Source organism: Equus caballus, chromosome 6 (assembly GCF_041296265.1).
Source record: "Equus caballus isolate H_3958 breed thoroughbred chromosome 6, TB-T2T, whole genome shotgun sequence".
NCBI lineage: Eukaryota > Metazoa > Chordata > Mammalia > Perissodactyla > Equidae > Equus > Equus caballus.
Window position 1 is genome coordinate 40,918,805 of NC_091689.1, and position 23,804 is coordinate 40,942,608.

Genomic DNA, 23,804 nt, shown 5'->3' on the forward strand with positions numbered 1-23,804 from the left:
GCTGCTGTAACAGCGCCACAGACTGCGTAGCTCATAAACAACAGAAATCTATCTCTCCCAGTGCTGGGGGCCAGGAAGTCACGGCCAAGGCGCTGGCAGGTTCAGCGTCTGGGAAGAACCTGCTTCCTGCTTCACAGACGACCATTTCACTTGTCCTCACCTGGTGGAAGGGCGGAGGAAACCTCCTTCCCAGGGGCACTAATCCCATTCGTGAGGCTCCACCATCAGGACCTCATCATCTCCCAGAGGCTCCACCTTCAATACTCTCACACTGGGGATTAAATGTCAACATAAGAATTTGTGGGGGACACAGACCTCCAGTTTATAGCCACACCCTGTCTGGGACCTAGGCCTTGACAGCCCTGCTGCTATTAGGAAAAACTTCAATACGAGAAAGAACTCTAGAGCTAGGAACTTCTTGACCTATAGTAACATATGACTCAAAATAAGCACCAGGAAATCTTCCCAGAGTTAACAAATTCATTCATTCTTTTATTGATAATCTTTCACATATATGTATGTGTGTGTGTATGCGTGCACACATGTACACCCCTGACAGGTGGTGTCCCATCACATTTCAGAATCCTCTCCTGCTTGTTGAAACCTGGAGCTATAGTTAAGGACTCAGGTATAGACAACGGAGGACATTCAATTCCAAGGGAAGACGGCATCCCAGCGTGCTCTTTGGGACGCCCAGATAGACAGAAGACTTCAGTCTCTCCCAAGGAGGCACTTCAGGGACAACTCCTTCCAACACTGAGCCTTACCATCTCTCCTCAAATGTCTTTGAACCACAGACCTCTAAGTGCAGAGTGACACACTCTCCTCTCTCGTCAATGCGCCTGCCAGGTCCTCATTGCCCTCCCACTCCCACTCCGCCCCGCCTCCCCACCCTGCTGCGGGCCCTCCATATCCCACACTCAACTCACCCTGCATCGGACCACCGTGTGGAGCTGAGGGCTCCCAGTTCCTGTGCTTCCAGAGCCCAGGGACTCAGCCAGGCAGCCCCTGAAGAACGCTTTGCTGGAGCTCTCCCATTGACTGACTGCCAAAACGTGAGCTTAGGATTTGAGTTTTCTCCCTGCTGAAGGCTGTTAGGTTTCACATCATACATTTCTATCTTGTCTCTTTCCAAAAACGATCCGAGGTGGCTTCTGGTACGTGTGGCCCTCAGCCTTCTGCTCTGCAGGGCCACAGCTCATCCTATTAAAGGAGTCCCAGGCCTTTGGGCTGACGGCCCGCCTCCCAGCCTGGCCACAAGGTCTTCCCAGCTGGGCTCTGGCTCCTTCCGCTCCAGGCTCAGCTGCAGCTCCCCACTCCGCTCCCAGCCCTCGCCACAGGCTGCTCCTCCCTCTCCTGGGACTGCTGCCTGCCCCACTACAAGGTCTTGGCCCAGCAAACCAGCTTCTTCAGCTCCTACATGACCTCCTCCAGGAATTTCTCCCTGGGCCAGGGGCCCCTTTGGGGTGTTTTCAGAGCCCTGGGTGGGCTTCCATTCAGCCCTTACATCTTGCATGACCATCCTCTGTCTAATCTGCTGCTCTCACTAAATATTAAGCTCCTTGGTGGCCAGGGCCGTGCCCAGTGTAATTTATCTTTCCATCTCAGATGCCTGCCATGTAGTAGGTGCAAAATAAAGCTGAATGAATGAATGAATGATGGGGACTTAGGGACACTGTGTCATCAGCTCCTGGGAATGAGCTGTGGATTCTTGTGGGGACAGAAGATGACCAGATGGTCAGAGAAAGAAAAGTTAAGGGGGATACCCTGGGATCAGAATCAAGATGTCTACATTTTAAAGGTACACAGCTCACACACGAACGTATATACATCTACAGACACACGTGTGTACCCATGAACACACACACACCCTTCTCTCAGTGCTCTGGGTCTGGGAGGCCCCTACAAGGCCGGCGTCTCTGGCTCCACACTGTCCCAGCCAGAGTTCTTCCGAAGCTCCTGGAAGAAAAGCTGTTGCTGAAGGCTTCTCAGGCTCTCCAGGTCCTCAGGAGAGAGTGGCTCAGCCGACTTTCCCAGGTCCTGCTCTCCGTCGTCCTCCATCTCTGTAAGTCCGTCGGGCGGCTGCGGGGAGCTCCTGGAGATATAGCCCTGGTCTGACTGCACGGACTGCCGCTGGCCCTCCTCGCAGGGTGTGTGTGGGCCTTGCAGGGCCACGGCTGGCCTCCTCCACCGCTCCTGGGCCTGGCAGCTCAGACTCTGCTGGAAGAGTGAGAACATCAAGTCTTCAAGCTGCTCCCTCACGTCCTCTGGGAGGTGGTCGGGTGACGCCGGTGGGGTGCTGTAGAGAGGCAGGTCCTCTGAGTCAGGGAGGAGGACACTGTTCCGCTGGGGGCCACAGCCCTCCAGCAGTGGGCAGGCCTCCTGACCCTCCACCACGGCGAACCGGCTGGCTGCGTGGCCCTCCACAGCTCCAGGGACGGGTTCCACTGCCTGAGCTGGAGGGATCTTCACAGGGACCACTGTAGTTTGCAGGGTCTGGGCTGCCAGCTCCCCCTGGGGCTGAAGCTGAGGTTCCAGCCTTGACATTCCTCTTCCTTCCTCACCGACAAGCAGATCTAGCACCAGGCAGCCCTCAGAGGCAGGCTCCCGCACCAGAGGCTTTTGCTTGATGATCCCTCCTCTCGGTGGCAGCAGTGGCTCTTCAAACACCTCTTCGTCCAGGGATGGGAGGTCCTGGTCATCTGCCAGGCAAAGGTTCTCACGCTCAAACCAGTCAGGCCACTGAGCCTGCCACTCCCGGAACCTCTCCACAGCTTCCCTGAGCTGCCAGCCGCTGGGGTTCTGCAGGTAATTTTCACCTGCGAGCACCCCAACACGGTGCATCCGGCCAGGTTCAAACATCTCCAGGTCCTGGATCCGGAAGTACACCTCCTCAAACTTGTCCATGAGTGGGTACCTGGGGGTGATGTTGAAGAGGTCAGGGATATCACTCTCACCACTGATGTCACTGAAGTAGCAGACGATGTAGGTGCCAAAGCAGGCTGGCTTCTTGAAGTCTGGTAGGATCATGTTCATGGCCGCCGTGAAAAGGTCCCCGGCGGGCTTCCAGTGGTCACACCGAAGCTGGATGGCGGGTTCCTCCCAGCCCAGGATGGCTTGCCACTTGGCCTGGGTGCCTCGGGAGCACAGGATGATGATCTTGGAGTTGCTCTCCACCATTTCCTGCTTCTGGCGGCCCACCCAGGTCATGACGCCCACCTCTGAGATAACCTGTTCCTCCAGCAGGTCGAGGGCCACTTCAGTGCCGCAGACGGTGAGCAGGAACTGGGCAAACTTTAGGACCACATCCACATAGAGGGGGTGGTCGGCGGAGTAGACAATCCAGACCTTCCTGGGCTTCAGGGGTGGGGGAGTCAGGCCGGCAGCAGGCAGGACTTCTGAGGGAAACAAGGGGAGCCAAGCCCGCAGGTTTAGGTGTGTGCCTGCATGGATCCTCACACCAAGGCCGAGGGCAGCACCCCCCACTGGCCGACCTGGGAGGGACCTGGCCAGGTGGAGCTTGGCTCTCTTGCCCAAGAAATGCACTGGGGCCTTGGAAGAAGCCGAATATTGCTGTTTCATCTGTTTTGCTAAAAAAACAGTCTGGTGCCTTCTGGAAAAAGAATCTCTCTCTCTCATCTTCTTAACTGGCCTCTGGCCTTTACTCTAATTATTTTAATTAAAAAAGGAAAAAAGGCACAAAGGCCTGCCTATGGAATAGAAATATCTGTTACAGGGAGGACTTCTTTTCACAAAATACGGTACGCCTCCCTTCCCTTCGTAAGTGATTAAAAAAATGTTAGCCCAGCCTTGCCATTTGAAGTCCCTTCCATCTGGGGTGCTGGAGGCGGGTCCTCTGGAGGCGAGGTCCCCTGAAGGGACTCAGGGTCGCACTGCAGAAGGCTGCCCCCCAAGCATCTCAAGAGAATCTCCACCACAGCTTTAAAACACACCCCAACCCAGCCCATCCAACCACAAATACTCACCTGTGTTTTTGGTGTCATTACCGTATTTTTCATGATGAGACCCTAGAAAGAAAAGAAATACATCAGAGTGGCTCTTTTGGAAGAGAAATAGGGCCCAGCTCACAGGGGCATCTGACGGGAGCACTGCTCCAGTCCTGACCCAGGGCCCACGACAGGGAGGGCGCCCGAGGCAGTGGCTCCCAGACACCTCCGGGCCTTTGCAGGGAGATGCACCATGGAGTAGGTCCGGTGCGGATCCCGGGTCGGCCACTGCGAGCTGTGAGCTGGGAAGGTTACTCACCCTCTGAAGCTCAGTCTCCTCCTCTGTGAAATGGGTGTGTTAGGGGATTTCATGTGGAGTGCCCAGCACATTGGACGTGCTCAGTCAGCTGGGGGCAACGATTCCACACACCCACCCAGTGGGGCCCCCGGGATGCTGACTGGGGGTCCATGCCGGCACCTCACCACAGTTCTGTGCCCTCCATCCCCCCAGATTGGCCACCCCCAAGCAGACTCCCCACTTCAGGAGGCAAAATCTTACAAGACATCTCTAGAAGCAGCCCCCACCAGGCCTGCTGACAACATTTCCTCCTGGTATTTTTCGGGAGGTGAGGAAGGGGAACGAACGGCTCCCCTCAGAGATGCGACGAAGGAAACTGGTGCATGAGTCAAGTCCTTGGGGACATGGACGGGGGAACGGAACCCACAGATGGCCGAGGATGACACTGGAACCCCAATCTCAATCCCCACCCCCTCGGCCTCTTCCCAGAACTGTCAAAAGACAGTCAAACCACGAGCGAGGTGTCTCCTGTCCTTGCCTTCACCCTGCAGCGTGGGGCGCTTCGGGGAAAGGCCAGAAGTGCAGCGGCAGAAACGAAACAAAAAGCCCCCAGACACCTCCAGAGGACTCGATGGTTTCTCAAGCCCTGTAGAGATGTGAGTAGTCCCCTGGGGAAGGGCCCTCCCACTAGATCTTTGCGTGGCTGGCGTGTGGTTCTTTCCATGTACAATAATTAATAATGGCGAATAGCTGATCCTGACAAGCCTGTGAGTGTGGAAACGACAGTCCAGGTCACTGAGGAAACAGCCTAGGGTCGTGGAGGGGCAGGGGAGGCCGGCCCCTAAGCCGAAGACCCATGTTCTCTCCTGCTTAGGACCTGGCCAGAGAGGGCTGCAGGGAGAGAGGGCAGCGACATTATTAACATCCACCAGCAAGCACCTTTGTCAGCACTACCATTTGATCTTCACCACAGCCCTGACAGGGAGGCGCTCTTATCCCGCCTTACAGAGCAGAAAACCAAGTCCAAGGTTTGGGAAGCAACTTCCTAAGCCTGCAAACCCATGAGGCAGAGCTGGGTCCACCCCCGTGGGTTCTGGGTCTACCCGAGCCTCCTCTAGCACATTGTGCTGCCCCTGGCTGCTCTGCTCGCCTCACATGCACAAGCCTAGGGGCTGCAGGAGGGCGCCGCTCAGGCTGCTCCACCTGCCTGGCTAGTCACTTCTGATGCAGGGACTCCCCAGCTGCTTCCAGCCTGTTGATTTTAATAAGACTAATTTTAGTAGCAATAGATACAATTGTGGCCAATATATACTGAGCACGTATCATGTGCAAAATTCAGAGGCACTATTTCACTTAATCCTTACAACCATTTTACGATGTGGGTATCACTATAATTTCCATTTTACAGAAGAGGAACCTGGGGCTCAGAGAATTAAGTAATTTGCCCAGATAGTAAGTGGTGGAGCTGGTATTTGGGCCCAGGTCAGCCTGACTGTAGGCTCTGAGTTCTTGACAACCAAGGCGAGGCCTAAGAGGCGCAATGTCTGTACTTAGGTTGAGGTTGAAGGGCTGGAATTGAAGGGTCCCCTCTGAGCACAGTCTCGCAGAGAATGGAGGGGGAAGAGGGGACATGGGGAGAAAGAGGAACAGAGGGGAAAGCCCCAGGACTGGCTCCCACAGCCCCTGCACTTACCAGGCAGCCTCCAGGCCATGCAGACGACCAGCAGGATGACGGAAGCCACCAGCAGGACGACGAGGCCCGTGATGAACCCGTACACCCACAGCGGCATATAGTCTGTGGCAAGCAGAACAGCACGAGTGACATGGCAGGGGAGGCCTGCTCTGCCAACACTGAGGTCCCGGGGCCCATGGCTGGCCCTGGGCTGTCCTCTCTGGCCCACATCATGGCATGCTGACCGTCTCACCCACCCCTGGGCTGCCTCTTGGCCCAGCCTTGTCTGCCCGGCTCCGTACAAGGCATGGTCAGGGACTTCCCACGTGGCCCCTGAGGACTCCTGCAGCACTATGGGAAGGCGAGCTGGACTTACCTGCAGTCGAGTCTGCAATGAGAACAAAGGCAAAACAGTATTCTTAATCATTAGCAGTAATCACAAAAATCGTCACTGACATCACTGGGGGCCTGCAGATGACCCTGACCCTACCCCGAGCACTTTAGGTACGAGTTCAACATAATGAAACCATTGCCGTGAAACAAGTTAGTCTAATAAGGGACGCCCGCTCCCACCTGGGAGGCCAGGGCTCTCATCCAGGCCAGTGCAATCTCTGTCACTGATCGGCACTTGGCTGTGGCCACACGTCGGGCTGCAGAAGGCTTCTGAACCAGAAGTGGGAGGCAGTACAGGGGGAGGGAGGGGCTGCCGACTCTCATGGGCTCAGGCCAGAAACCAGGCCTCTGCCACTTCCTTGGTGTGTGATCTGGGACAAGTTATGTAACATCTCTCTGCCTCAGTCTCCTCATCTATGAACCTGGGGGAGAGAGTCTCCCTTCATAGTACTATGACTCACAGTTTGTGAGGATTGGAAATCGACGACATGCTACAGCGCTTGGCTAAGTGGTGCAAAACTGCAACTCTATGATGATAACAACCCTCATTTTCCCAGTCATGGAATTTGAGGATCAGAAAGGTTAAGTACTTTGTCTGGGGCTACACTAGTGAAAGGCAGTCAAGAGTCCAACCCAGTAGAGTGTCTCTCTAAAGCCCCACACTGCAGGCCTGAATAACTCCAAGTTAAATTACACTCTGCACCCACCCTTAGGACCAGGGCAGGGTTCAGCTCAAGCTGTTGACTGTTATCCATTCTCACCCGCAACTACATCCCAGGACAGCCATAGGCTTCCTACCTGGAGTATCTGGAATTTCCGGGCAGGGTACGGTTACAGTGTGTCTGAGGCAGTCGTTCAGACAGCTGCTGAAGAAGGGCTGGATCTGTGAGGGCAGGAAGAGCGGAGAGAGCAGGACTCTGAGACGCGGAGGAGACGTAGGCCCCCAGCCCACACAGAGGCTTTCTCGCCAGCACAGGCTATTTGAGAGTCAGAGACCTGAGTTGGCTACTGCAGAATCTCCAGATCGCCCATCAGCAAGAGGGGCTCAAAGCACCCCTGCCAGATGGGGCTGGGAGGGCACGGCTGGCGAAGGCAGCTGATGCCTCGTCAGGCAGGGAATACCAGACAGCAGCGGGCTGGGTCCTCGGAGAGAGCACCGGTCCACGAGCTGCCCTCCTCCTCTCCTTGCCCATCTAGCAGAAATGGCCACCTGTGCCCTCCCACACCTGTCCATACCACATTCACCCACCTGCACGTGGTGGCGGCAGCACCAATTAAAGTCGGATAGGGTGAGCGTGATGTTGGCCCGCTGGTGGGAAGCCTCTGGTGTGTGCTGAGGAGAGAGGGGTGGATGCGGACGACTGGCTGAATGAGAACCTGCCGCGTCCGCCAAGGAAGCTGAGAGAACGCTGCCCACTGCTGTCCCGCTCACCCTCGGGAGGGCCACAGGGACAACTGCTCCTCGGGTTTCGGTTCTGGGAGAAGCTACACGTCCCTGGGGCACAGCTTTGTTGTTAACTCATGAACACATCTGGTGACCAGCAGTCCCCTCTCTGCTTTGGCTGCCAGGATCACAGAGACAACTCTGTGCTCACGTCCGGCAGCACAGCACACATTTTCTGCACTAACTGCACCCTGGCTTCATCTTATTTCTCCACCTATACTTCCCCTTTGTCTTAATTTCCACATTTTTCAAATCTTCAAATGATTTTTGGAATAAGTGGAATAAACAAAGCAAAACAGAGAATAGGGGAGAACGTGGGGTGGGGAGAACAAGAAGGCCTGGGTAGGGCGTAGGCAGAGACCAACTCCAGCCCGTCAGATGTAGGATCAGCTGTAGGAGCAAGAGGACCCACTAGGCATCAGCTCACAGCACAGGAAAGGAGAAGAGCAGCAGCCCGGGGTCAGTACTGACCGAGCACAGTACTGAGTGCTGAGCTCCTCGAACCGCAGTTCTGGCAGGACAGTCAGGGAGACTGGAGGTGTGGAGAGGTGGTTCTGAGCTGCTAGAGGGGTAAGAAGGTGGCAGAGAGTCACCTTGAGTATATTCTGTACGTCATCAAAGCAGCTCTGGTTCTCCATGTGTGGAAAGCTGCTCAGCAGGATCTGGTAACGGGCAGATTCATTCCACAGGGTGAAGTCCACCCGTAGCCGGTGGGCCTCCAGGGTCTCCACAGTGATGTTGGGATCCCACAGGCTGCCTGCCCAGGGCACAGAGGGAGGGTGCAAGTGAGGAGAGGGCTTGCACGCACGTGGTGTGCCTGCAACCAGGGAGAGCACTCTCGCCCAGCCCGCCCAGCGCAGTTACCTGAGCTCACACACGGCGTGGTTATCCTCATCCTGGGGTCCATGCAGTCTGCGGCCCAGAAAAAAGTGAAACCGTTAAGTGTCTGCCTTAGAAACTTGGCTTCCAGACTCCTGACACAAGTGATAACTGCTTTTTCCCTTCTGGGGAGCCTGTTCAAAGATGGCCCCTTCAAAGCAAGCTCTAGGACTGGCCCACTGCTACTGGCCAGGGGTCCCAGAGAACTGAGGGCTGACTGCTTGTCTCATCTCTCCTCTCTCAGGGAACATTCCAGATTCAAGTGTATTCCTCCTGAGCTTGCTTTGGGTGGCCGAGGGCCTCGGTCCACTCCAGTTCCTTCTCTCCCCACCGCAGCTTCCTCTCCAGGGCTGCCTCTGCCTTTTCACACGGGGAGAAGCACTTTGTTTCTCCATGGCAACATTTCTCAAACTTTTGTGTGTATCATCATCAGTAGTTTCTGATTCAGCAGGTTGGGGTAGGTCCTGAGAAGCTGCACTTTCAACACGCTCCCAGGTAACTGGATGATGTTGCTGGTCCAGGCACCACCTTAAGGACTTTTGCTCCAGTTATCTTCTTGATCCCCTCCCCCAACTTCCCTGACTCTAACATTTTCGCTTTGGTTTAAGAAGACATGTGACAGGTATGAGTCGCAGAGGAATGACAGGCACTGAGTCAGTCCACTTTAGGAACAGGGGAGGGGACTGAGAGATTCGCTCACTCAACAAATACTTATGTAGTACCCACTACGTGCCAGGCACTGTTTGAGGCACTGGCAATCCGGTGGTGAATAAGACACAGTCCCCACCCCGGAGATCACATTCCAGTCGAAGAGACCAACAAAAACAAGCAAACAGCATGACACGCTGTCATAATTATATCATGACAGTAAAATGCCAGGAGAGATGAGTAACATGAAGAAAAATAAAGCAGGGTAAGCAGATAGTGTGTGTGTGGGGGGGGTGGGGCTGCTCCAGGGATGAAGAAGGCCATCACCATCCTCAACAAGCACTTTGTGATCACCATATGCAAAGTGATTTGTGGGGTTCTGGAGACCGCATGAACAGGCTGGGGGTCCAGATGTGGCTGACTTTGAGCGATGAGAACTACTGCAGGCTATGGCCGAGATTCCGGGGAGGACGGAGAACCGAAGGTGCACACACATAAAAAGTGTTTAGAGGGTGATGCTGGCAGTGCTCACAGGCAGGACGGATTAGAGGGGAGGGGAGACGGCGTCATACGTGGGACGGCGTTAGATACATGCAGGCAGGATGACGGATAAAAAGCGAAGGACAAGGTGATGAGCGCTGGAACTCGGTTGGGAGCAGGGTTACAACTCTTCCGAGCGTGGCTTGTCTTCCCGGTACTTTCTGGGCAGGAAGCGTGCTCCTCTAGACGGAGGGAGGGACTCCAGCTGCCAGAGAACGCCTGGGGTCTTAGCCCAATACCCACCGTTTGTGCCAACAGGGAACCAGCTCTGCCTTTAGGCAGCAGAGGCTGCAGCCGTGCCCCGAAGAGCTCCCACCCCTGGCATGGGTTTGTTCTGTGGATACGCCACACGCACACAACGGCAGCCACCGTCCAGCCAAGCAGAGGGGCAGACGAGCCACCTGCTGGTTTCTTCTGCAGAGCCGAGTGGTCAGGCAATGGCCTGGGAGGGCGCTCTTACCAGGCACGAGGAAGTTCCTGGACTGGTGGGAGGGCGCTCTTACCAGGCACGAGGAAGTTCCTGGACTGGTGGTTTGGGTCCCCGTGAGGGAAAGGCTTGGGCAGGTGGTGGACGGTCACCTCGTACTCCTGGCCAGGCTCTACCACAAAGTGAGCGAAGGTAAAACGCCACTGAAAAGAAGGGAGGAGGCGGAGGTTGGACAGGTCACACACACACCTCTCACCCGCCTTGCCCAAAAACCCCACCCCACTCGCCCCCAAAAGATCACTCAAAAACAGGAAGATCACAACAAGATGCAAAATCAGAGGCATCTGTAACTCTGTTTTTGTTTCCTCTGGTCCTTCCTGCCTATTTTAAAAACCTAGGCCTGGCCTCCTCAGTGGACAGCAGTGTCATATGCAAGAGAATCTGGGGAAAGGCAACAGAGGCCTCCTCCCCACCAGCCCTCTCACACCCCGGGAGGGGGTGTGAGGGAGCCGGGCCAGAGGACTGGGGCTGTTGGGGGAGCTGGCACGCCAGCCGCAGCTAAAAACTATTTGCTAAATGACTTCCTTCTTAAATGGGAAAGCCAGGCATCTCGTGAGAATGTCCTAGAGCACAAAAGTGGGAGGGAGGACTATAAACAGTCTCGCTCACCCTGCGCCCACAGAGCCTTTGCTGCAGAGACAGAATCTGTGCAGAGATTTTCTGCTTGTTGCAGATTACAGATACTGACTTTGCTTCTCAGTAGATCTAGGCCACTAGTCCTCACCATCCACCCAGCCGGCAGGTCTGGTCCCAATGAAGCATGAAGCATGGGAGAGGGGCTCTGTCTTGGCTGCTGTGTTGGTGGGAAGTATGCAAATAGCCACGTTTTGCAGATTTAAACTAGCAGTTTTCAAACTTGAGCTTGGATCAGAATCACCTGGGGGGTTGTTAAGCACCCTCAGAGCTTCTGATTCAGGAAGTGTAGGGTGGGGCCCAGAACCTGCATTTCTAACAAGTTCCCAGGGGATGCTGGTGCTGCTGGTCCTGGGGCCGTAGATTGAGAACCACTGCTTTAAACGAACTAAGGGAGAATCAACATTTTACCCACCCCCCGCAGTCCTCTGGTCTGGACAATGTCTTCCTTGCTGGAGGCAGGGCCCAGATTGATCTCGGTTATGAATAAAGGTGGAGGGCGGTGTGCAAGCTGTCTTCCCTTTCAACTTCCTTCACAATGAACAGGTAGGTACGGTTGGAAGGAAAAGCAGGGGGAGGCAGGTCTGGGAAGTTTTCAAAACATGCTCTGCTCCTCACTGTCCTCAGATGGACGTGACCCGCTCCGGAGTCGGCCTTACCCGCTTGTGATGGTGCTTCAGTCTGGACAGAAACTCAAACGTGACACACAAACGTTCATTGGTGCTCAGCTGCAGGACAGATAACTCTGCACCCTCCAGGTACAGGATGCTGGCTGAAGGTCAGAGGGAGGGGAGGAGACAGATGCAGACCACACACCGCCGGGTGTGCCACTTCCCTGTCTGTTATGCTTGCTCACTGTTAAGAGAAAATCTGCCCATCTTACTCAACCCTCCACTTCCCGTTTCTTCTAGCTCACTCTTGGGCCTGAGCAGCCTACAGCCTTGCAGACACTTCCCAGCTGGAGAAGGACAAGAGATATTTTACACTGGGCTAGAGGCAAACGCTTTGCAAATCTGTGGCCAAGGCCTCAGCAACGTGGCACATCAAACACGGGCATTGCCGTCCTTGAGGGGGCAGCAGCCAGTTTACAGAGAACTCCTCCGGCCCTGTTCACACCTCTGGGGCTGGCTCTTCTTAACCCCAATCTTTCTAATCCTGTAATACAAGTGTCTACCCTTGAAAAGCTTTGGGAAATGTTGTTTTAAGAAGTTCCAGCCCCTAAACTAAGGGGAAAAGCAGGCTGGCAAATGTGTTACCATTTTTCCAGCAAATGTTTAGTACTGAAGTCAGAGAATTAACCACTTGACTTTTTCCCCCCAGGGTGATAGAGATTTTAGGCCAAAGGAAGGCCTTTCATGAAGGATGGTGGGATGAGAAGATATCATCATGCGTTAATGCCTAAAACACTGAAAAAGTATGCACTGCATGAAATGATGGGTCCTTTCAGCACTAAATTTGGGCCCTCATGTCTGAGTGCGGGACTAGGAGCCCAATTCTGAGTCTGATGGGAGGGCCAGGGCTAGTTTGCAGATTCACCTGGAGGTGGGCAGGCTCCCCCAGGGCCCGGCTGACATGCCCACTCACCATCTGTCTGCAGTGTCCATTCGATGTGAATCACAGGGAGCAGGTCTCCTTGCTGGGTGTGGGCAAAGTGCAGCTGGATCTGGACGTCTTTTGGGGAGGAGGGGGTCAGGTGTGGAGGGTGGAGCCAGCTGTCATCCAGGCAGGTGCCTGGTAGCCAGGAAAAGCAGAAATCAGAGACTTGCATGCTCTGCAAAAAACTGAAGAAACTGCAAGAGACAAGCACACAGACAAGATGCCCCAGCAGTGGGTCCAGAGAGCTGGATTTTGAACAGTCAGGAGCCTGGGACCCTTGGTGGGTTCTCAGCTTCCCCACCCAGCCTCCTCTTTTCTAATGCTTGTCTGGGGTCACTGCAAAGCTCAGAAGTCTACAGGGCATTTGAAGAGAGAGGACAAAGCACACGACTTGGTTGTGAGATGAAGCAGTGGTGGGAAATGGGGGCACAGGAGAGATGGCGAGGTAACAGTGTTGCTTTATTTGTATATGCCAGGGGTCCCTAAGGAGCACAGACACTTGAAATATGTGCCTCCTTCTTGCATTAAAACACAAACCAAAATCAACACCACAGACGGCTCTCGCTTTCCAGTGCTGAGCTCTGGCAAATCTACCTGTATCACAGGCCCGCTGGAGCAGCTCCCGGAGGGCGCTCACAGCCCCCCAGTGACTGTGCAGACCCACTGGAGCAGCTCCTGGAGGGCGCTCACAGCCCCCCAGTGACCGTGCAGACCCACTGGAGCAGCTCCCGGAGGGTGCTCACAGCCCCCCAGTGACCGTGCAGACCCACTGGAGCAGCTCCCGGAGGGTGCTCACAGCCCCCCAGTGACCGTGCAGACCCACTGGAGCAGCTCCCGGAGGGTGCTCACAGCCCCCCAGTGACCGTGCAGACCCACTGGAGCAGCTCCTGGAGGGCGCTCACAGCCCCCCAGTGACCGTGCTGACCCGCTGGAGCAGCTCCCGGAGGGCGCTCACAGTCCTGGCGACAGTGCCGCCTCTCACTTCCTGACTTCTGCATGACGAACACGCATGAGGGGAAGCCCAGGTGCATGCACCCTAGATTCGCAAGGATCCTTCCTGCTGCAGGCTGTAACCCTCGGCCTACACCAGAAGCGAGTGGCAGCGCGTCCGTCAGAGATGAGCACGAGGTGAGCACTTGATTGACAAAGCAACAACAAGTGGAACAAACCAGACGACTTACTATTCTTGACTGTGCAGTTCAGCCCCTGTGGAAACAAGGAGGAGGTAATTACAGTGTGAAAGAACTTTAATTCACAAGCCAGGCTCCAGACGCTTTCCCCGGCTCATTCTCGAGAATGAAATGCACACAGCTCTCCCTTCTCACGTTCTGGGGGCACTCTTGGGAGTGGGAGACAACATTCTCCTCACAGAGCAGGAGAGGCAGGCACAGTGGATGGCAAAATGGAACTGACACTTTTGGAGTAACTGTTGTGAGCTGGGAACTTCCCGACTTGAAAAGCCACAAAGAGGGTTCTCTCAGGGCATCTGGCTGAACAGGCCTCCGCCTCTCCTGAGGCTTCCAGCCTTCGGTTTCAGTGCTGCAGGAGGGGGACAAAAACTACAGGCTCTGTGACAGGATCAGCTATGGAAATCCACTGAGTCCCGACAAACTCCCCCAGGGAAGGTGTGCCAGACTGTTCTGGGTGACATAGATATCATCTCACTCATCCTCATAGCACACTTAACGATAAAGTGCCCTTGGCTCCGTTTTATAAATGAAGGAACTCAAGTACCAATATTACACTATACTGCCTCCCAGTCTGGCAATTTGTATTGACTCTCTAACCCAGAGGAGATCCCGAGGGCCGAATGTAGAAGCCCCAATTACAAACAGGAGGGAAATGGCATCACTGAGCTTCAGTTTGGCTAGCTGACTCCGCTCTGGACACACACACCTACCCCCGGAGGTGTCGCTTCACCACCACTTACCAGCTAAGTGACTTTATCTAACATCGCCAAGCCTCCATTTCTTTAACTGTAAAATCAGAATAACCATAATACCAACTTGATAGCGTTGTTGAGAATTAAATGACACAAATATAAATAAAGATCATGGGGCAGGAGATGGGCTGTTGGCCACAGTAGTGTGGGTGAGGGAGCCTTCCACTTTTCACTTCTAACGTATCTGTATTGCAAAAGATTTCAAACAATGGGAATGTATTCATATTTTACACAATTAAATAAAATAATACACGGCTACTGCACTGTTCAGCAGGCAGCTCACCAGGAGCCCTAAAAGAATCATTATGAGGAATTTCGTTGGCTGCAGTGCCCAGAGAACCATCGCACTGCCTGCTAAATGAGACAATATTTGTCCAGTGTCTAGCACACAATGGCGGCTCTTTAACTACTGGCTCCCCTTCTTTAGAGCTTGGCATATGGCAAGTACTCAATAAACAGAAGCTAGTATTGTAACGGGTGACCTCCACACATTCCCATTTGGCAGTGGAGCAAGGAAAGAACTCAGGCTCAGGTGTTTCCACCTATCTTAACTGGCAAATGGACCAAACACGTCACGTGGGGCAGAAAGTCAGATGTTGAAGCAGACCAGAAACACAATGTTAAGGACGCAGAGAGATGTGGTATATGCCTGTGAATAGGGTACTGGGGTCAGCACCTGTCTTCCTCTCAAGAGGGAGCGGAGGGGCAGGGTTCATGATGGGAAGGACAAAACACTATGGCACCAGGGGTCATTCACAAAGTGGATGTAGAGATAGTATCCTGGAGCACGCTCAGGACCGAGTCTAAGCGTGCCATTGGTCCGTATCCTCCCTTTGTGGGACACCAGTTCATAAGCCCTCAGGGTCCAGATTTTCTGTATCCTATCCAGCTCCTGGTGATTAGTTCTCAGCTAGGGCCATCACAGCCCTCTGGGCCCTCCTCACTTGTTCAACAACGAAATCCATCTAGCTGCCTCTGCTCACTCTAACGAGCATCTCTCTTTCCTGAATGGTGAGATTATCACTCCCTGAACGCTCTCATTTCTTCTCCCACCTGAAACTCCTAGGACCAGGGCACAGAGGACAAGAAACTGGTTTTTTCACCTTGAGATGGGGAGCTCTTCTAGAAAGGAAAACAGACACTCATTTTGGGTAACTCTCTATTATCCACTGGCAGCTACTCAGAAGCCACTGCAAGACGATGCGCATGATGAAAGGCTCTTGTCTTCAGTAGACTGAGAGGAAGCTGGGAGGGTTTGAAAACACGGTCAGTTGATTAACAAAGACGCTGGAGGGTGTCCTCTTCTAATGCCTGTGATTGATGGAATAGCTTGCTATGCCACCATAACACTGTTTTTGGTTTTGGTTTTTGATAGTCATCATTGTACATAAATTTTGTCTATTACTATTTTGCTTATAGTTGTTATTACAACAGCTTCTGACCCTTATCAAATACCTCTCTAGCATTTATTTACATAACTTTGTAGATTTTCTCCTTTAATTTATTGATCTAATGAATTACGTTGGTAGATTTGCTGATAACGGACCAACTCTGCACTCTTGGCATAAATCCTACTTGGTTATGGTGCATTATGCTAGCATATTCTGCTAGATTAAATTCGCTAATATTTTATATAGAATTGTTTGTATTTATATTCAAAAGTGACGTTGGTCCATAGTTTCCTCTTTTTGTATACAGTTTATCAAGTTTTAGAATTAAGTTTATGCTAGCTTTAAAAATGGGTAACTGTCCCTCTTTTTTTTTTTTTTTTTTAAAGATTTTATTTTTTCCTTTTTCTCCCCAAAGCCCCCCGGTACATAGTTGTGTATTCTTCGTTGTGGGTTCCTCTAGTTGTGGCATGTGGGACGCTGCCTCAGCGTGGTCTGACGAGCAGTGCCATGTCCGCGCCCAGGATTCGAACCGACGAAACACTGGGCCGCCTGCAGCAGAGCGCGCGAACTTAACCACTCAGCCACGGGGCCAGCCCCTAACTGTCCCTCTTTTTCTGTGATATTGAAGCAGGAACGGCTGAATAATGTTTAAATCTCAATGGCTATCAAAACAGAAATGGTTGAACAGATTGCCATCTACTATGGAATATTCTGTAAATATTAAAAAGAATTAGTTATATAGATATCTGTTGGCCTAGAGTGACACCCAGGATGTGTTCATGAGTGAGAAAAATAAGTTGCAAAGAACTTTTTATCATATAATCCAATTTTCTATGGAAACAAGTGATGAAAAAACCCTCCTCTCTCTCTCTCTATACGCTTAAATATGATTGTATGAGCATATAAAAACATGTGGACAGACATATATCAGGCTGTTAATACACTGGTTACTGGGGGCAAAGGATGGAAGCAGAGGAGATGGAGAGAGGGAAGATAAGGGGAAAAGATTTAAAGAAAACAGAAAAATATGCAATTAAGTGGATATAGAATAAAAAATTCCATTAGAGGTCATGTCGTGTTGACCGTGTACACATATATTCTTCTCCCCCTCCCTAAACCATATGAAAGTCATAGGAAAGGGAAAATTTTTATAAATTCTCAAGGACAAAGAGGAAACATCAGTGGAAAAGAGATGAGAACAAATTTTTAAAAGACAAAGTGGAAGGAGCAGGCTCAGGCCGAGTGGAGGAACTTCAGTCTCAACGCTGCAGAGGGAAGACTGGCAGGAAAGAAGCCAAAGGCTCAGCGCAACCGTCTCAGAAGCAGGTCTTAGAGGGAGCAGGTGCTCCGCAGGTAGTTCAGAGCACGCGCCTGAAGCGGGCAGTGAGTCAAGCGAAGGTCGACACACGGCATGCTGGGAACCTCAGCCCTGCGTGCCCTGCCCTGACCTCAGCACGCTGGCAGCCAGGCCCAGAGAGAAGGCCTCCAGGGGTCGACATTTGAGAGCCCCCGACAGACAAGCCACACTCGCCTGACCCCTACAGTGACGTCCAATGATCAATGAGCCCCATCTACACAGAATTTCACTCAATCAGCTTTTTAGGATTTCATTCTTAAAATATTCTAAAATAGCCAAAAAGTACGAGATATTTGAGAATGGTTTCCTCTATGAAAAATAGATCAAAACAAACAATTTTTTTAAAAAGATGCTTTTGGAGGAAATAAGACAATGCTGTGAACAGAGTAAAATTAAAACAAATATAATTATTATTGTTTCAAAGAGATAAGAGAGGTCACTGCAGCCATATGACAAGGACAGGACACTGGAAAAATAAGCAGAGAAAAAAATGAAGCGCGAAAACAAAAAATTTCATGTAAGTGTTGGGCTATAAAATTCCAGAAATTTCTCTGAAAGTAGAAAAAATACAAACAGACAAAGGAGAGAAAATACATCAGTATTTAGAGAATCAATTCAGGAAATACAAGGTATGATTTACTGGATTTCCAGAAGCAGCTTACACAGAAAATAGAGAGGAAAAAATTAAAAGATTCCCAAACTGAAGGACACATAATTCCAAACAATAAAGGTCCACTGAATGGCGTGCACAACAGATGAAAAAGAGATCTGGACCAAGGCGCAATGGCATGACACTTTTGGAACACCAGAAATAACAAGAAGATCCTACATGTTTCCAGGGGGAAACAGCGGGTGCCACACAAAGAGAGTGCAGTCAGCATGGCATCAGCTTTCTCAGTGTCTGTACTGTTTGCGGGAAGGCAACAAAACTCTGAGGGACAATCATCTTTAGCCTAAGACTTTTATACCTAACCAAACTGTTAAAAAAGTGTGAGGGTAGAATAAAGACATGTTCAGACCTGTAACATATCTATATCTATATCTATATATCTATCTCATACCCCTATACCTTCTCTTAGGACATTGCAGGAGGATATGTTCCAGCGAAATGGGGGAGCTCATCTCTGAGAAGGAAGACACAGGACCCAGGACACGGGAACTACAGTCATGACAGGGCATCTCGTGTGACAGCCGTGCCACAGGCCCAGAGAGCAGTCAGTCAGGCTGCAGCTGGAGAACACAGGCCCCAGGAGGGAGTTTTCTGAAACTGGTGGAATATCTGATGTTGGACGAAAAAGCATACGACAAACCTGATAGAAAACACTAAGACTAGTTACACGGAAAACGATGGAAGTGAAGAATTAAAGTAATTATCATCTCCAGGGGGGAAAAGAAATTATACCAGAAAAGAAATATAATCAAAATACACACACTTGCCTCAGCAGTGAGGATTACCTACTTGTTACAATATAAACACTGAGCACTGATTTAACTAACACCGTGCTACGACTACAACAGGGAGACTGGGAGGAGAAGCAGTGGGAGCAGGGGAGCGTAGGCAACTTAAATTTGCATCTATTCTAACAGGTAGCATCTAAAATCGACAAATCAAGAATGACAAGAGCAGTCCATTTAGAAACATGGAGGCAAACGCCAGAAGAAATACCTACAAGAAACACAAGTAACGTCGGGGGAAGAGGCTAGGGGGTGGTGAGGGTGGGACAGGGCTCTGCTGTCTTTCTTTTAAACATCTTAGTACCATTTTTAAAGGATCACCATATATTACCTTGATAAGGATTAATTACAAGATAGAATTTTATCCATGATGTTACTCCAAACAAATGAAAGGATTGAAAAGTGAGATGAACAAATGAAAATATTAACTTGTTTAGGGGGAGGAATAGTGGACATGTTTTCCTTATGACTTAATTCCCAGATAGAATTTACTTTAAAGTAACGTTTTTAACAACGTAAAAAATGCATGCAGGGTCTTTTTTGGATTGTGTTTTATTCCCCTCCAACAAATCATCCCCAATTTCTTTACTTCAAATGCCCTTTTTAAAAAAATAGCAGGATCAGAATATTCTTTATGAACTGCCTGCCTGTGAGTGGCATTTTGTTAGGCCTCCTGCAGAAGTCCAAGAGGGAGAATGTTCGTGATGATGAAGACGACGACAGCAGCAGCTAATATTTACTGAGCTCTTCTTTTGTGCTGGGCATCACCCGATCTTTAACACTTTAATATCCCATTTAATCTTTACAACAGTCCTATGAGGTAAGTACTATTATCCCATTTTTACTGATGAGAAACTGAGGCATGGGGAGGTCAGCTGAGTGGCCTGAGGTCCCACAGAGCTGACACGAACCCATGCAGTTTTGCTCTGAACCCACCCTCTCAATCACTGCTTACGGCTTCCCTAAATAAAAAGGGAGACTAATATTCTCTGTCCACAGTGGTGGAGATTAAAAGGAAGAAATAAAAGACCACATGCAACTCTGTGCATTAACAGAACGTTACCAAGTGCCTGGTAAGGAAGAGCGGGCTCTGAAGTCACAGACACAGCCCTGCACGGACCCTCAGCCCAGCTCTCACTAGCTGTGTGGCCATGGGTCATCACCCCGCCTCTCTAAGCCAGGTTAATCACAGCAGCCTGGCAGGCTGTGGTGAGCACTGACTGAAGTCACACGCCAAGCCCCACACAGAGCCCAGCACAAAGCTGCAGGTGGACGTTAGCGCCCTCATGCCCTCCGACACCACAGTGTCCCCGGTCCGGCCCCTGCGCACAGCTAGCACGTTATCTGCTCTCTCCATAACCCACTGAGGTGAGGACCACCTCCTTATACAGACAAGGACACTGACTTGGGGCGGTGGAGTGACTAACTCAAAGCTGCAGGGTGGGTGACAGGGGAAGCGTGACCCAGAGCTGGGGTCTTCTGACTCTCAGCCCGGAGTCCTCGCCCCTGCACCACCTCGCCACATGCTTCATCTGATGTCACACAGTCTCCAGACAGAAGGCTGGCAGTGAGCAGCCAGAGCGAGAAGTCAGGAATGGTGGCCAAGGAGCCTGTCAACTTTGCTCACTCCTCTACCAGCAGTGACCCCAACCCTGACGGCCTGCACACCCACAGCATACGAGAACGTCCACGTAACACAACTTCGTATACTCTGGAAAGTGGCACAGCTGAGAGCTTCCGGCAACCAGAAGATAGGCGTGAAACCAAACAGCTGCTCTACAAGCCAAAAACACAAGTGCTCAGGAAAAAAAAAGAATCTGTAACACAACACACATCCTGTCCATAAAACTGTGTGTTAACACTCAGTGACCAGCTCCAAGGGGCTGTCTTTCCTCTGGGCTGCAGCCACGGGGCCCAGTGAGAAAGCCCAGCAGGGGAAGGGCCGACCATAAGGCTGCCCAGGGAGATGCAGTGACCTGTGGTTTCTCCAGATCGATTTCTGTGGGGAACTCAGAGTCATGTGGGTTTTGAGGTGCTAAATCCGGGCAGCCGGAAACAGTGCTACGCCTGGTCTTGGTTTATCACTGCTTTTCAAGCAAAGCTAATCATTCTTCATCCATCCATTCATTCATTCCTTCGTTCTTTCACTCCACAAATATTCATCAAGGCCCCACATCTGTGCTTACAACACTGGGCTAGGCAGAGCACAGGCCTGCGCAAGGCTTGTCTCTGTCCTAGGAGGGAGTCACTGGGAGCCCCAGCCAGCTGGGCTTTGGACAGACATTTATACTCTGGAAAGTGGCACAGGCCCACCTTGAGATGGCTCACCTGGCCCTTTCATTGTGGAAATGAGGAAACCCAGGCACGAGCAGCCTGAACTGCCCAACACTGCAGAGATTGTAAGGGTAAAGTCTGGAGGCCATTCCAGGTCCTCAGAGGCCAAGTTTGTAGCTTTTCTTCCCTCTCCACATCGTGTTGCATCTACTAAAACATCAGAAGCGGGAAAGAAATCTGAAGGGCGTGGTTTCTTTCTTTTTAAAAGAACTAGTCAATGAAGCAGGGAAGTTGTTATGAGTTGTCTGCCTGCGAGCCAGGTGTATGCAAAGGCAAGTGGGAGGAAGGAAGAGCAAGGAGAGGGCAGACACATCTGCCCAACAGCAGCTCTCCCCAGCCCGCTCTGGAATCCTCCCGTGCCCCACTCCTGCTCCTGACTTTCAGCTTTCCACTGAACAATCAAAGGCAAACCTGTTTAGCCCACCTCTCATGCACGACACGATGGAGTCCCTACCTCCTTTTCTAGCTTTTCTCACTTTCCTGCCACAGAGACCTCCACTCCAGCCACACACCTTATCCTGCCCACCCAAGGGCCTTGGCTCAGCCCCTTTCCACCAGTTGGAATGCTCCATCCTTTGGGGCTGCCCAAATGTCTTCTCTGCCGTGAGGAACATCCCAGCTAGAAGTAGTTTTTCTCTTCCCTGGAATTCTGTACACACACTGGGTGTACGAAAAGCACTTGCCACAGACTGCCTTGCACCATAGTGACCTACCTTCCAGCCTTTTTCCCTCCCGGATGATTTAAGTCCCTGGACACTGGGGTCCTGGATGCGTTTCTTTACAGCTTCAGTTCCTAGCAACAGAACCTCGTATTTTGCAGGCCCCGGGCCAATGGCAGTCAAAAAACGAACACTGAATCATCCATGGGAGAATACTTCCACGGCAAGTCTGCAGGAAGGGTCTGCTGGGCATATGTCCCCGCTTTTCCCAAAAGTGGGAGTCACAGTCATTTCCCAATGTCATTCACATAAAAAAAAATTCTGCTAAACAGTCACTCACCCTCCACCCTCTTTTGGTAAACAGTCCATAAAATTAGATAAGGAGAAATATCTCTGGTTGTTTCACATCCTCTGACTCAGATCTGAGCATTACTCCTTAGGGTCAGTGGCGGTGGAGGAGAGGGGACTGAAGAAACCAGAGAGAAAGCGGAGGAAAGAGAGGACAGCTTAGAGCGGAGAGGCTGTGGAGGCGGATACAGTGTTCTGTTGTTTCTCTTTTTTTTTTCCTTAAGATGGTCCTCCACAACAAGGGCACTACCCAACATGTGGGTGTGTCACTTCCTGTGGGCACCGCTCGGGGTACGACTTGACAGATACAAAGCGGCTGTTATCCCAGATGCGAGTGGCGGTGGATGGGGGCGGGGGGTAGCTGGAGGGGTAGCTTAACCATCTGCCCCATCCCAGGGCTTCGCCCCTCTGGGAAGGTGTCACCGAGCTGCCCCGAGTCTGCCGGCCGCCCTCCGCGCAACTGTCCCAGGACGGCTACAGGCCGCGTCTCACCGCTCAGGCTCCTGGCCCCGCAGGCCGCCCGGCTCGTGGCGCGGCCCTCAACGCGGGGTCCCTCCCTGGGGAGCAGGGCTGAGCCCCGTCGGGCCCCCACCTTCCGCACAGCGCCCTCGGGCCGGCTGCCGTGCGCTCGCGGGCTCCTTTGAAGGGGCAGCTTCCGCGGCCCGAGTCGGCCTCCCGGGCTCGCGCCGGACCACAGCCGGGGATCTGTGCGCCGCGCTGCGTGGAAGCCGGTCGCGTCCTGCCTGGCTCCTCCGATGGCCCCCTTCCACCTCCCCTTCCAAGCAGTCCTGCCCCGCCTCTCTGGCCGGGCCCCGTGCCTCGGTCTCCTTCCCCAAACTGGGGCGACGGCGGAGGTGTCACTCCCGCCTCCCGCCCAGGAGGCCACTTCAGATTGTGCAACACGCGCAGCGCGATCTTTTACCCCCACAAACTCCCTCTCCGCCCAGGTCCACACCGCAACTCCCACCGCTGCGACGGTCCTCCCAGGTCTTTGTGCCCAGGCCTCGGACCCCCAGCGCAGACTTCCTGCCCGCCCAGCCCGGGGCACCTGGTCCCCAGCCGCCGGCCCTCTCCGCCCCCCGCCACCGCAGCATCCTCGCGGCGCCCGCGCCTCCGGGACGCGTCCGGGTCTCACCTGCTGGGAGCAGACGGGCGCCGGGTGCTCCAGGAGCCGCGGGGAGGCGCGACCCGGGGCCAGCCCGCTCAGGAGTAGGAGCAGGAGCAGGAGCAGGGGCAGCAGCCCCGGCGGGGGCCCAGGGAAGACGGGCGGCCCGCGGCGCGGAGCCCCCATGGCCCCAGCACCGTCGGGGGGACTCGCGGCCCGGGGCGCGGGCGCAGCCAGGGAGCGCCCGGGGGCTTCCTTGGGCCGCGACGTCCCGCGTCGGCTCTGCTCCGCCCGCTTCCGGCTTCCAGCCGGCCGGGGCGGGCCGGCCGAGGGGGCGGGCCGAGGGCTGCACCGCCCCGCCGCCCCGCCGCAGGTGCGCGCCCCTCCCCGCGCGCCGAGCCCGGCCTCGCTCTGCCCGTCGAGCCGGAAAACTCGGCTTTGGTCCTTTGCCCCTCTCCTTTCCCTTCTCGGTCATGTGACATCAGGCCCGACTCGAGACTCAACGAAGTCCGCTGTCTTCGCCCCGTCCCTTCTTCCCACCCCTCTCTCCCCGAGGCCTCTCTGCCGTCCCGGCTCTCCTTTCTCCTGCGCAGGCCGGCAGCTCCTGCTCCCGACGCCTGGCTTCGTCGGGTGGGGGGAGGGAGCGCGAGCAATCATTTCCCACACATCTGGCGCC

At 53.0% G+C, this 23,804-nt stretch overlaps 1 protein-coding gene across 2 annotated transcripts; it reads right to left on the bottom strand.

Annotated features, from left to right (window-relative positions):
- Positions 1 to 471: 471 nt before the first annotated feature.
- IL17RA (interleukin 17 receptor A) lies at positions 472 to 23,436 on the bottom strand. 2 transcript variants are annotated; one of them, XM_005610824.4, is made up of 13 exons: positions 23,159 to 23,436; positions 13,719 to 13,743; positions 12,526 to 12,672; positions 11,601 to 11,713; positions 10,325 to 10,451; positions 8,619 to 8,666; positions 8,348 to 8,511; positions 7,560 to 7,643; positions 7,109 to 7,193; positions 6,294 to 6,305; positions 5,939 to 6,040; positions 3,987 to 4,028; positions 472 to 3,398 (listed from the first exon to the last, which is right to left on the bottom strand). In XM_005610824.4, the coding sequence occupies exons 1-13, from the start codon at positions 23,312 to 23,314 to the stop codon at positions 1,903 to 1,905; spliced, it is 2,601 nt and encodes an 866-aa protein (XP_005610881.1). In that variant the 5' UTR covers positions 23,315 to 23,436; the 3' UTR covers positions 472 to 1,902. The 2 variants fall into 2 exon arrangements, with proteins under 2 accessions (XP_005610881.1, XP_070125874.1); XM_070269773.1 differs by lacking the exons at positions 11,601 to 11,713; positions 13,719 to 13,743; positions 23,159 to 23,436 and having other exon boundaries at positions 12,526 to 12,654.
- Positions 23,437 to 23,804: the final 368 nt, after the last annotated feature.